Source organism: Montipora capricornis, chromosome 3, assembly GCF_036669925.1.
Source record: "Montipora capricornis isolate CH-2021 chromosome 3, ASM3666992v2, whole genome shotgun sequence".
Lineage (NCBI taxonomy): Eukaryota > Metazoa > Cnidaria > Anthozoa > Scleractinia > Acroporidae > Montipora > Montipora capricornis.
The window spans coordinates 15,434,317-15,446,816 of NC_090885.1; the positions used below are offsets into that span (position 1 = coordinate 15,434,317).

At 42.2% G+C, this 12,500-nt stretch overlaps 1 protein-coding gene across 2 annotated transcripts in view; it reads right to left on the minus strand.

Moving 5' to 3' along the window:
• Nucleotides 1-701: 701 nt before the first annotated feature.
• Nucleotides 702-12,500, minus strand: part of LOC138042381 (inositol hexakisphosphate and diphosphoinositol-pentakisphosphate kinase 2-like) — a 30,138-nt gene continuing 18,339 nt past the window's right edge. Inside the window, exons 14-22 of one of the 2 annotated variants that reach the window (XM_068888256.1) lie at nt 11,969-12,054; nt 11,535-11,607; nt 8,662-8,789; nt 8,034-8,148; nt 6,840-7,842; nt 5,193-5,351; nt 2,944-3,120; nt 2,588-2,704; nt 702-1,783 (exon numbers count right to left, since the gene is read on the minus strand). In XM_068888256.1, coding sequence (XP_068744357.1) covers nt 1,482-1,783; nt 2,588-2,704; nt 2,944-3,120; nt 5,193-5,351; nt 6,840-7,842; nt 8,034-8,148; nt 8,662-8,789; nt 11,535-11,607; nt 11,969-12,054 — 2,160 coding nt within the window. In that variant the 3' untranslated portion in view covers nt 702-1,481. The remainder of the gene's footprint in view (nt 1,784-2,587; nt 2,705-2,943; nt 3,121-5,192; nt 5,352-6,839; nt 7,843-8,033; nt 8,149-8,661; nt 8,790-11,534; nt 11,608-11,968; nt 12,055-12,500) is intronic. The other variant, XM_068888257.1, reaches the window with a different exon arrangement.

Genomic DNA, 12,500 nt, shown 5'->3' on the forward strand with positions numbered 1-12,500 from the left:
GCTGTTGAAAAGCCCAGTCAAGTAAGTATGTATGGACGTTTGGGGATGTTAGCCTGATGGAAGTCCGAGTATTTTCGATTTGAGGGGCGGAAACCTTACTACCCAAGAAAAAAAAGGTTTCCTTGCTTGGGAACAGGGTTGGTACGATATTTTCGGCATCCGGGATTTTTACCAAGATATGGTGCGGGATTCGGGAAAACGGAAAATACCGGTATCTTGACGGGATTCGGGATTTGAATGCTTCCCGGGGCTCGGAATTCGCCAAATTTTGGATACGGGATTTTTTTGCCCTGTCAGGAGTTCGTGAAATTGTCATGACCTAAATCAACCTTCTAGCGACGAAAGCAATGCAACTAGTCGACCGCTAAGTGGTGTCTCCTTTCAAATCAAACTATATAGTGTACCTGGTTAATAGTTGTCTAATCGAAACTGTCAAGTAAAACATCAACAGTCGAGCAGACAGCAGAGTTAAGTTTGTTTTAGTCGGATGCAAGGAAAGTGCGGGATTCGCGTAAAAAAGGAGCGGGAAAGCGGGATCAGGACCCCCCTTTCCGGATCCTGAAAGATGGATAAAGACGCACTCGAAATGGCGAACAAAACGTGCCCAGAAATAGCTGTGTAGAAGGCAGCTATCCCTTTTCTTTTATTCAACTGACTATTTTAGTTTACCAAAAACTTATTTATAAAGACAATTCACACTGTTTACCGCCGTTTCAAACTTCTAATATCACCAGTATTTGAACTAGTTTCGAATTAGCACTCAGAACTGAAAATGTAACTCGAAAAAAGAAAAAGTTGGTTGATCGCATATGTAGAAGGGATGTTTGAAAGACTGGCACTGTATGGATCCATTTTGGGCACAGGCCGTCCAGACACTCGGAGGGTAGAAAATAAGGGAAAAGTATGGGAATCTCGATAACAAACTGAAAAAGATATTTACACGCAAAAGTTCTCAACAAAAAAGCCGTACTTTATTGTCGTGGTGACTTTCTCGCTTTTTGTGTGGTTATTTGCCTGATTGAATGCGTACCTAAATATAGGAAAGGCTGGAAAGTAATTTATAGGTTACCCGACATCTTGCCGGTAAAATCACACTTCTCCGGCATCAGTCACGCTCAAATTCCGGCGATGGCCAAACGGATACATTTACTTCTCTTTGACCAAGTTTCAAGATCCAGCGAGCATCCATTGCTGAGGAACAGCGAAAAATATTCAAATATTCAAAATCCTTCCAGGCTCGCTTGCAACCATTTTTGACACGGCGGGTCAACCGTTCACTTGAGCCTCGATACGGTGAGAGCAATAACTAACAATCTGCCGACATAAACTAAGGCCCGTTTTAAACGTCGCATTTTACAGGTTTTGTTTTGGCTCATTTGCATTAGATTCAGCACGTGTAAAATGCGACGTTTAAAACGGACCTAAAATTCCGCGAAGTAACTTAAATAATTGTTGGAAACGAAGCCTCTACAACCGTTTCTTTACGTGTCTCGTTTTTCAATCACTTCATTCAACAATTCCGTGATACCCTCTATATCCTCACTTCCAGCCGAATACAATTTCTCTGTTAACTGTGTGGGATTTGTAGCTCGAGAAGAAGCTTTCAGTTTTTTGGAAACAGGTTTTCTTGACGGCGTATTTACGGGAGTGACGAGGTCTTCAGTAGATTGTCCAGCTGTTCTGTCAAAAAAGCTGTCCATTTCTTTCAGTGGCATGGAATTGTGTAGCGTACGAAGCGGGTTTATGGATTCAACCTTGGTAATTTCTTCATAAAAATCTGCAACTTGACGTTAAAAAAGAACTGATATCACTTTTTTTATTCACTTAGCGTGCAATATGAGCCTTAATATGATAAGGGAAATTTTAAAAAAGCTTTAGATTTGTGTCCAGAGAGGTGGGAACAGAGATTCAAAACCAGGTGTTAGTTTTCGAAGCGATTTTATTGGTGCAGAAGCGAAAGAGCTCTGACATCGGGCGCCAAGGGGTTAGAAACGTCTTAAGATTAGCACATTCATTTTTAAGTTCATCACCACGATCGGTCGGCCGAATAAGACGACCCTAACTTGCTCGGTTTCGTGCTGTGACTAAGATCTATATATTCCTGACCTTGCTGAGACAAGGACATCCGCGGTCTCATAAAGGGTCTTCTCATACTGCGGAAAGGTGTTGTCGGGTACGTTCTTCCCCTTGGAAAGCAGAGGAAAGGCTACTGACTTCCAATTGAACACAAAAAGGGCGGATTTCACAACGGATTGCGTCAATTGAAATTTATGTCGGGAAAGGATTTCAATCTAACTACGACATTTTTACCCGACGGGGCCTCTCATTGACGAGTAAAATGGTCTGGCGTTACTGGAAGTGTCACACTTGGGCAGTACATATCCCCGGCGAATAAAATTTTGTGTTCGAAAGTGTCCGACCAATACAGATTCTCCAACCGAAGCCAAGGATTGAATTCTGCTTGTTTCCGCATTTTACATGTTTTGCGTCCGCCGTTATCAGTAAAAAACGTGAGCCTCACGGGTAAGGAGTTTCCTTGGTTCAGAGTAATTAGTTTGTACCTGAATTTAAAAAGAAACAAACTTACTTGGTGGCTTTCGACTGTTCTTTGAGCTCTTTGAAATAGGGTGAGGCCTCACAACCAAAGTATTTTGGATTGCGAGGGACAGATTTCTGACCGCACGGATAGCGGAGGTCGCAGATCCTGCATGAATGAAACAACGGCATTGTAATAAAAATTAGTAGCATGGAGCGTTTTCACTCATGTGATCAGCAGCCATATTGGACTTCTGAAGCAAAAGAAAGTATTTGCATAAAAATAGAGTTCAATAGAGTCTAGTTTGGCTCACCATCATGGCCGCCATTTAATGAATGAATGCAGAGATTTAATAATGTTCTTTAAGCAACAGTTTTTTAGAAAGTGTAAACGGGGAAACAACTTACCGTATGATAGTTTCCTGGTTGGAGAACCCTTCTTTAGCGCTGGTGTAGACTGAACAATTCTGAGAGGCTGGCCAGCATCCTCTCCGCTACAGCGTTGTTTATTTACCAGGTCAAAACTGACCAGTCGGGGCCGCACAGATGTGGTGTCTGATTTGGCTGATGAAGGCTTTTTTATGTCTGTCAAAAACAAAAACAAAACAATGTCAAAGCTTGCTTGCGTTCCTTTCGCAGAACGACATAATTTCAAACCCTACATGCCTACATGCCTACAGTCCTCTCCCTGTTCTCAGCTAATTTAAAATTACAGACAACGCGATGCGAAATGCAACCTTACTGTGGATTGTTAAAGCACGAAATGGAAGAACATAAATTAATTTTTAATACATGGAGAGGTCTAAGGGATGGCCTTTTTCACTAGCGGTGGGAGAATTTGATTTAGATTTGAAGAGAGATTATAAAATGTGCAAGTCGAAAACTAACATGTGCTTTATTTAATTTACAGGCAATATTAGCTTAATACTTAAATAAAGAATCACTTATCATCAGTATTATCATTATTATTATTATTCGTTATTGTTATTATTTAGCAATTATTGAATGAAGCAAGGGCGTAGCTAGAGGGGGTCTTGGGGTTCCCGAGTTCCCCCCCCCCCCTTTGTAAGTCTTTTTTAAAGAAAAAAACCTACAATATTCAGCTGGCGAAAACGCGACAATCTGGTGAGTACCCTCTGTTTGACTCTGTGTGACCCAATGTGTGACCCCCCTTTTGAAAAGCCCTGGCTACGCCCACGTGAAGTTGAGTTGGATATGAAGAGTTCTGCAGATCAAGGAGGGTGTTATGTGAATATATAACAAAGCACTTAATGTCTGGTCCCTCGAGGAAATAGTTAGTTTTGTTTTCCCTCGAGTCCTGATGTTTCCCTCGACGAGGTGTCTCGGGAAAACAAAACTGTTTCCCTCGGCACCATACATTAAGTGCATATTGTATCCACGATTTTGTTGTAACACGACTGTATACATTATTCTAACTGTACATCATATTCTGTGAGTGAAATAAAAATTGACTAGTCCCCAGCCCCTCACCCCCACCTCCAAAAAAAAAAATGAGCGACCTCTTGTCCAAAGACTTTCACTTTCCAGCGAGTGAGGCCAAGGGGAGTAAAAAATACGTGGCGATCTCACATTACTTATTTATAAAAGTTCAACCCACCCCACCCCACTTCCCCCCCCCCCCCCAGGAACATGCATCTCCGAATAGGTTGTTTTTACGTGACGTCATCGCCGCCATGTTGGGGGACGGAAACATATGCAACCTCGTTCCCAGGGTCCTCTCTCTTCCTTCCTGACCCTGGGAACTAGGTTGAAACATATGATCTCCCATTAACTTTGTTTGTTCGAAAACAATCACGCGACTTTGCATCATTGTCGCCACGGTTTCAAAAGACTCGGGTTGCCAACCATCTGTTGGGGGCAAGGTTTGCGTAGTGGCGAAGAGCACTCGCTTCCCACCAATGTGGTTTGGGGTTCAAATCTTGGAGATGATTCTCTAAGATGGGTTAGTTTGTGCTAGTGAGCATTCGAGTACAACTCTTTCATTGATGAGTGTAACTTTACAAAAATAAGTATTTAGTGTCAATGCTGTTGTCATTTTAGTTGTTATTGCAAATGATACTCGTCATCATCGAGATCCCCGATTTTACAGCCTGGGCTGTGTGTTACAGTGTTAAAAACGTTACAAGAGCAAAACGGGATAGCTAAAAGATTGGACGCCTATACCTGGAGGCCAGAGATTCAAGTAAACTAAACTGTACCAAGAAGGTTTGCAAGAATATTAGGATTTTTTTGCTGAGCCACAAGGAGACAGCACTAAAGTATCTTGCAAGAGTTAGAACGCAATATGGAATCAGCACATTCAAGAAAAATGTCTGTGAACGGGTTTAAATGAATATGAAAATGCTTCCTGCAAACTCAAAAAAGAAAATCGTTATTTCACTTCTACCTGACACTCTTCATAGCCGTCGTACACAAAAAAACTGGAAAGAAAAACGTCAAAGTACAACACACATTCACCAACTTGAAAGCTCTTTCGAGAAAATCCACAATAACATACGACAAGCATGGCGTTTCACAGTGACAAATATGCACGGTGTTGTGAAGAGCGAAAAAGTTAGAAACAGCGACCTGAGTTGAACTGCCTGGATCTACTCTGCCTTTTCTCCTGTAACTATCCTCGTAAACGTCGCTGTCACCTTTCTTTTCCGGAATTTGTGACGCATCCTTCATCGTGTCAAGTTCTTCATTTATTGTGGGTTCTTCTTCAAATCTGCTTTTGCCAAGTTGGTCGTCAACCGGTGAATTGAACGTGAAGCGAGCCTGTTCGTCCTCTTCCTCGACGCTGACTATGCCGCCTGATGTCCGACATCGACAGTGTTCATGAAAAAGCCACATGAGATGTTACTTAATAAAAAGATGATGTTAAGACTGCAGTTAAGTAAGATGGAATTCGATAGAATCGGTACAGTCATTTCTGACTTAACTGTCCGCGTGACTGGAAAAGTAAAGACCCGCAAATTTTGAGGCCCATAACTTAAAAGGCACTTGGAAACATGATCCAAGTCCTTTTATGTGAACCAGAGAGCGCATGCCATTTGGCGCAGAGCGAGACAGTTGTTTTGCAGAATTTGTGGAAAATTGATAAGAAAGAACAGGATGCGATTAGATGTATTTTACAAAGATTAAGAGAAGGAATGCATGCTGGCGCAGAACCCTCCTTCGGCCTTCTTTTGGCTTTGACTATGTTGATGAACAATTGATATCAATCGGTTTTACTGCGATAATCTAACTCCTGCGTATTGTCAGCAATACAACCATTCATGTATTATTTTGCTCGGCACGAAAAACGGGAATTGACTTGAAATTAAAGCGCATGGCGTAGAACGTTAGCAAGTTCCAGGCCTTGTTTGAAAGATCCTATCTTAAACTGATATCCACTGACGGGAATTAGCCAATATCAAAAATACCATAATACTCTTTGTTTGTCCCTCCAAAGTTTTGTCTCAGCATTGTTAATTTTTTTTTCCTTGACACTTACCACGGTCCCAAGAGAAACCGGAAACGATGCTTATGCAAAATTTTGCAAGGACAAACAAAGAGTATTAGGGTATTTTTTACATTGGCTAATAAATCGAATTATTTTGAGAAAGACTAAATGGATGCCTTCCTTAAATCCACAACAATCGACTAAGACCCTTACTAATAAATGTTCATGGAATAATGGGTTTTGCAGATACAGCAGAAATATAAAATGACAGCAAATACAGAAAATATATATTTGAACTGCGGAGAGGACATAACATTATGCTGTTTTCCGAGATCATCTCAGTTATGAGCGCTGCTTTAGTGAAGAGTTAAGGTAGCGAAATAAACGTGACAAGGGGCCCTGTTTCTCGAAAGTCCCAAAACTTTAGGAGCCAGTTTTCGGGCGTCACAATTCCCTTTGTATCTCAAGAACGGAGAGGATTTAAGTCGTCAAACTTCACAGTTATTTTTCTTTTTGTAACCCCTTGAAAACACGTTAAAAGATCGGTTTTGCTTTTCCTTTTCATTGGTTGATAAACTGGTGCGAGACTTTTAGACCAATCACTAAGCGTTGCAATCGCATAGTTACTTTCGACTGTCATTTGAAAACCGCTGTACAATTACAGAGCTTTGGGACTCTGCACTAGCCTGCAGAACTGGCTTCAAGTTTTTCGCGTTTTTCGAGAAAGTAATACAAATCTCTGGGCTCGCGCGGCTTGCGATAGCATGTCTTGCCCTACCGGGCGTGAGCTCAGAAGTACATTTTCACTGAGAGGTTCGTAAGACGTTACAAATTAGTGAAAAATACATCAGCTCACCTTTGGGAAATTTTTGAGGATTTAAGTCTTCTGGTGACTCACTGCTTGTGGATGCGGGTACTGTGTAGTTAGCTGGACTACTTCCACTGAAAGTAAAAGATTTGGGCCGCGCGTAACTTACACGTGGTTCCGATTCGTCCTGTTCTACGATACAAGGCACTGGGCTTGCCTTTTGATATTCCTGTAAGATTTCTTCCCTCGCTACGGTAAAAGTTGGAATGTCACTCTCCGATTTAGCGCTTCTTTCCCCTCGAGTAGAACCACTGGCGCCTTCGTCCCCCATTACGCCGCACTGGAGGTCGCTCTCGCTGAGGCAGTTACGTTGCCTTGTCAAAACTCTCTCTTCTCCGGACGATTCTTCTATCGATGTCCCCGATGAAGGGTCACTCTCACCCGTGCTTGTTCCTAAGGCAGTATCTGAGAAATTTTCGATTCCAATAGCACACCGTGGTAGCTCGTTCCCTGCATACACTGTTTCGTCAAATGGTTTATCATTGTCCGGCTCGAGGTCACTACGTTTGGATTGTATCTCTTCCTCTTCTCGTAAAACAGCTCTTGAGCTTGGAGTCTCAACATGAATGGTTACCCTTGTACTTTCTTTGGACTCTTCAACGGGATGTGAATGTTTGATCTCAGAATTGAGTGAATTCGTGGTGGTTACGAAACCTTGCGCATGCTCCACACTGGTTCCTGACTTGCCGACGTCACCAATTTTGCTACATTTCCTCTCGTGTCCAGGTTCCGTTACATCTGCACTCGAAGACAACTGGGAAATGTCCTCATGACTGCGTTTTCTTGTAGGAGAGCTTCTCGCTAAGAACTCGGGGTCATCGATGGTTTTCGCTCCAGGACTAAAGTGAATCTCCACGTGAAAGCGCTTTTCAGATGAAGGGTCAGCCTTTGGGTCTTCAAACAACATCAAAACAATCTGTGTCATGTAATTCAACTCTGGCACCTCCTCGAGAAAATCCACAGCTCGTTGCCATTGGTCATCGGGTACGACCTAAAAAGGATTCATTGCCACTATTCAGTTGAAGCAAAGAGAACTAAAAGAGCTCAAAGAACTAAGGAGAAGGAATGGCTCAATGCATGGCCAGGACGCTGGATTTCCATGAGGGTGCTCCCGGTTCAAATGGTGCTGGTGACGTTTTGAAAGTTATCATTTGCGTACACTGCGTCATCGCAATCACTTACTTCAAACAGCTTTCCATATCTGAATGCATTCAGTACAGTGTGGACATGACTTTCGCTCGTAAAATACAACCTTGTCCGAACATGGCGGTGAGGGGTTTCCACGCTCTGTGAATAGCTAAAGAGTAAGATTAACAAGAGTTAATTACTACCATTAAATTCATCAATTACTTACGAGGATGACAACCAACAGAAAGAGTAGTACAAGAGTCACCTCGCAGACCACCGCTCATATTACATTCACCAACAACCAGCTTGCAGAACTTCGAGGAGCTTTGCCATTGTTGGAGCCATAGTGACACGAGTACACGAATCTGACAAAGGGCTTACGCTCAAAACGTCATGCACCTTACAAATCTTAAGTGCCTTACCGTTTCACTCCCAACTAACGCAGTAAGACAGGAAAGAACGTGCAAAATGTTGGGTGGAACAAATCTACTGATACACTGGCTTATTTTTCAGGTGCCGGACACAAGAGAGTAAACTATTGCTCAGTCGCGAGTCCAAGTATTTCGGGTTTGTATCCCTTCTTGAAATTGCGCAAATAGTTTAATGTCATTTGTAGCCTCTGCAAGAGATTGAAGTCTATACTTGTCTTTGCATAATCTAAGACATACCGCAAAATGCTTACTTTGGATTGAGCCGAGTATGAATGTCTGACTTGTCTGCATGTCGAAGATCTCCTCTTATCTTTCTCAGAAGTCGAACACACACTCGCTGAGCAATACCGAGTTTTTCATCTTGCGTGATTCCGTATTCCTGAAAGAAATCCACCACAATGGCGTGATTAACACTGAAGCAAGAGAATTTCCCCTCCGGCGAAAGCGGCAACTATCACTGTACCCACGTTTGAAATATGCATCGATAAAAAACACACAGGCCCATTATCTATCGCAAGTCAACTGAAACCGCGGTTTTTCAACAATCGTTTCACATTCAAAACTTTATAGAGAAGTGAGTGCATAAAGTCTCCTTCACTCTTGCCTCCTCGACACAGCTTACGACAAAGTACAATTTTTAAGATCTAAACTCGTAATAGGAGGTTTCACGAGACGTCCTCGCCGCCATGGTGGACGAAAACAAAAGATTTCTCATTAGCTTCTTTTGTTCGTCCACCAGAAGTCGTACATTTCTCTATTGTTATTGGTGTCTCCAGAGCTTGGTTGAAAACGTCCTATTATTAATGCCACTGATTTTTTCTTGTGGAAGAACGTCGTTAACAAGTATTATGAATGTGGAATGTATCAGTCAGGAATTTAGTACTTAATCTATTCACTTTGGTCACAAGTTTTTCACGCTTTAATTTAGTTACAGTTTAACGTCGCATTAGAGCTAAATCTTTCTTCTTCGCAGAGAAATTACTACGGTAGTCATCAGTCCCGCTACAAACCAATGTGAGTGTCGTTTTCCGTCACTGTAAGTCGACTTTGTAACGTTTTGCCTTTTTTTCGAGTTTTTCTATTTTTATCACTTGTGGAAAATACTATTGAAGCACTCGTTCCAGATTCCCCGCGTCTGAGTATTTGCGTGTTCTTATGCTAATATTGACGTTCGTTTTCACTTCACGGGAGCTACTTATGCTTGCGTCGCTAGCGAAAACCAGGCTTTAATCTCTTGCCGCAGAGGCAGTTTACACTGGAAAATACGGCGTGTTGGATATGCTGGAGTCGACGAACTCTTAAGAAGCTTACAATCTTCATCTACTAAGGGCGCTTTCCTTTTGTCAGAATTGACTGGCTAGACCCGTCAGTTTGAAAAGAAAATGCAACAATTTGAAGGACCAATTGCACGATAATCCCTCGCATTTTTCTGAAGGAGTATATATCATCCTCAAAGTGTGTTAATTTGAAGGCGTTGTACAGTTAGTCCAGTCTCAGTGGCCGGTCAGTTCTGTCAAATGGAAAGGGTCCTAAGATTGCCCAAACTACCAAAATGACGTGGATTTGTTAGGCACCAGATGACCTCCCTTTGACGACGACGGCCACGAAAACGTTGTGTAAAATATAACTAATTGAAATCATGTCGTGATTATTCCAAGTCATTCGGCTTGGAAGTTGTGCACGAACTTTCCTGGAATAAAAGCGGAATGAGCGGTATGTATGCTTGGAGAGAAAATGACAATTTATCGTCGGGTGCTTTCGTCCTCCATATAGCCTCAAATTTGATTATTTGGCGTCGTTCGTTGCCAGGACGAGAACTGTGAGGAAATGTACCTGAATGTAAAACGCACGTGTAGGGCCAATCTCGTTCCCAGAGAAGAACACGGACTCTGGTCACTTCCAACTTATGCACAGCCGTAGTGAAGGTCCATTTTTGTAACCGTTGACAACCACTGTTGTTTCAAGTTTCTGAGCGTGCGTAGACGAGCTGGAAGTCCGTGATTTGCGGACTTCCTGCCTTGGAAGTGGCCAGAGTCCATGTTCTTGGTGCTGACCAAAAGAAAAGCGGACTCTGGGGACGAGATTGGTGTGAGGCGTGCAGAGCCAATGCCCCTTTTTGTGGTGTTCTCGTAGCCGTCGTCGTCGTCGTCATTAGGGACCTTTAGATCGGAGAACGAGGACATCTACGAGTACGAATGTTTGGTTCTGAGCACGCGCATTTCGAAAAATATCGGTGTCCAATCCTTATGCGCATGCTCAGTACGGAAAACGCGTGCTCGTAGTCGTCCTCTTCCTCCAATCTAAAGGTCCCTATTTGGGAAAAAAGGGAGCTTAAGATCTACGACGACGACGTCGACGAAAACGCCACAAAACAATGATATCATTGGTTAAAAGATCATAAATAATCGTGCTGCACATGGGGCACGGATTTTAGCTCATATTTTTGCGGTTCTCTGCGTGACGACGACATGAAATCACGAAATTTTAGGTTTTGACGACAACGTGAGCATGTAACAGAGAATCATTCTCTATTTTCAGATTTTCAGTCTGAAACCGCTCGTACCAATTTATTTTTAGGATACTTCGCCCACACTGTACGACGTGAACGGGATGGAATAATCGCCAAAGACTTATACTAGAGCAAAGTTTTATTTTGAGGTGACGTTTTCGTCGACGTCGCCGTCGCCGTCGCCGTCGCCGTCGTAGATCAGGGAGTTTAAGCAAGCGCGTTTTTGAGACGCGGACGGCAACCGGAAGTGAGCTGGCTTCCCTTTTAACTTGTCTTCACACAACAACATTTACATTGCTCAGTTTCTTTTCTCCATTAGAGATGATTAGTATAAAAATCTGGGAGACACAATTGTCCTGGAAAGCGAATTGGTCTCTTCCGGTTGCCGTCCGCGTCTCAAAAACGCGCTTGCTTAAGCTCCCTAATGTGCCAACCAGAGCCCAATTGGCTGTCAAAACAAAAGGTCTTTTGTTCCTGTGGAGCAAACTTATATTTTGAGGTGACGTTTTCGGCATCTTAAGGTCCCTATTGCTTCAGTTTTCTAAAAATGGCCCCAACAACGCTTGAGAGGGATACAACTAAGTGTCTGAAACAGAACAAGTTGATAATATTTACCTGCGGAATGACAATGTCTGCAAAAGCCTTTGCACACTTGTACAACTCCAAACTATTCTGCAAACCTAGTTGACTAAATTGGAAGATTGGACAAAGTTCATTAAGCAGTAATGTTAAGAGAAACAAATTATTCAAAGCAAATGAAATTGCAGTTTTTAATCAGTATAGCTATTACACTTGTAAAAACGTTTTAACAATTGACAAATCGAATGGGTAGCTTCGGAAAGAACCTGAATTTTTAGAGCTTTGGGGCGGTTTTTCTCCCTACCAAATGAGAGTTAAAACTAAATCAAAGAACACCAATATAAGACTTAGCTGGTTTTCATTAAACGTTTCACAAAAGATACTGAGTGGGTGTAGCAGCTTGTATCCCACACTGGGCCCGGGCAAAAGCCATCGAGGCGAAAGAAACAACACTTTGAAATTGTACTCACCTATTGTGTTGTACATCATACTTGATACAATCGTAAATATCTGGAATCAGACTGATATCAAACTGTCCGTTCTTCAGTTTAAAATCCTAAGGATAATAAGCGAATGTTTAATCCTGGCTGACGAGTTTCCAAACAAAGATCAATGCAAAAACACCAGTATTTAATGGGATCAGTAAAAAAAAAGATCCAAGTCACCCCGCCAGTAATTTAAAAGGAAAAATGCAAATTGTTCAGAAATGAAATTGGTATAAACAGAGTAACTAAAAACAGGGTTGGCTACGTTAACAAATTGTAAAGAGAATTGAAATCATCACGTGTAAAAGAGTCTGTCCCTACTTATCCACTATTTAAAACTGGTTTACACACGCGACACAAAAGCAAATGCAGATGCAAACCAAATTCAAACGCATAGAAATACACGTGTGAAGTACCGCAAAACAAAACGTCAGCGCAGGCACAAGAAAAATAATTATATTTTCCGACACTTTATTAGCGCTTGACTTTGCGTGTGAGGCAAATGCAAGCACAAGGT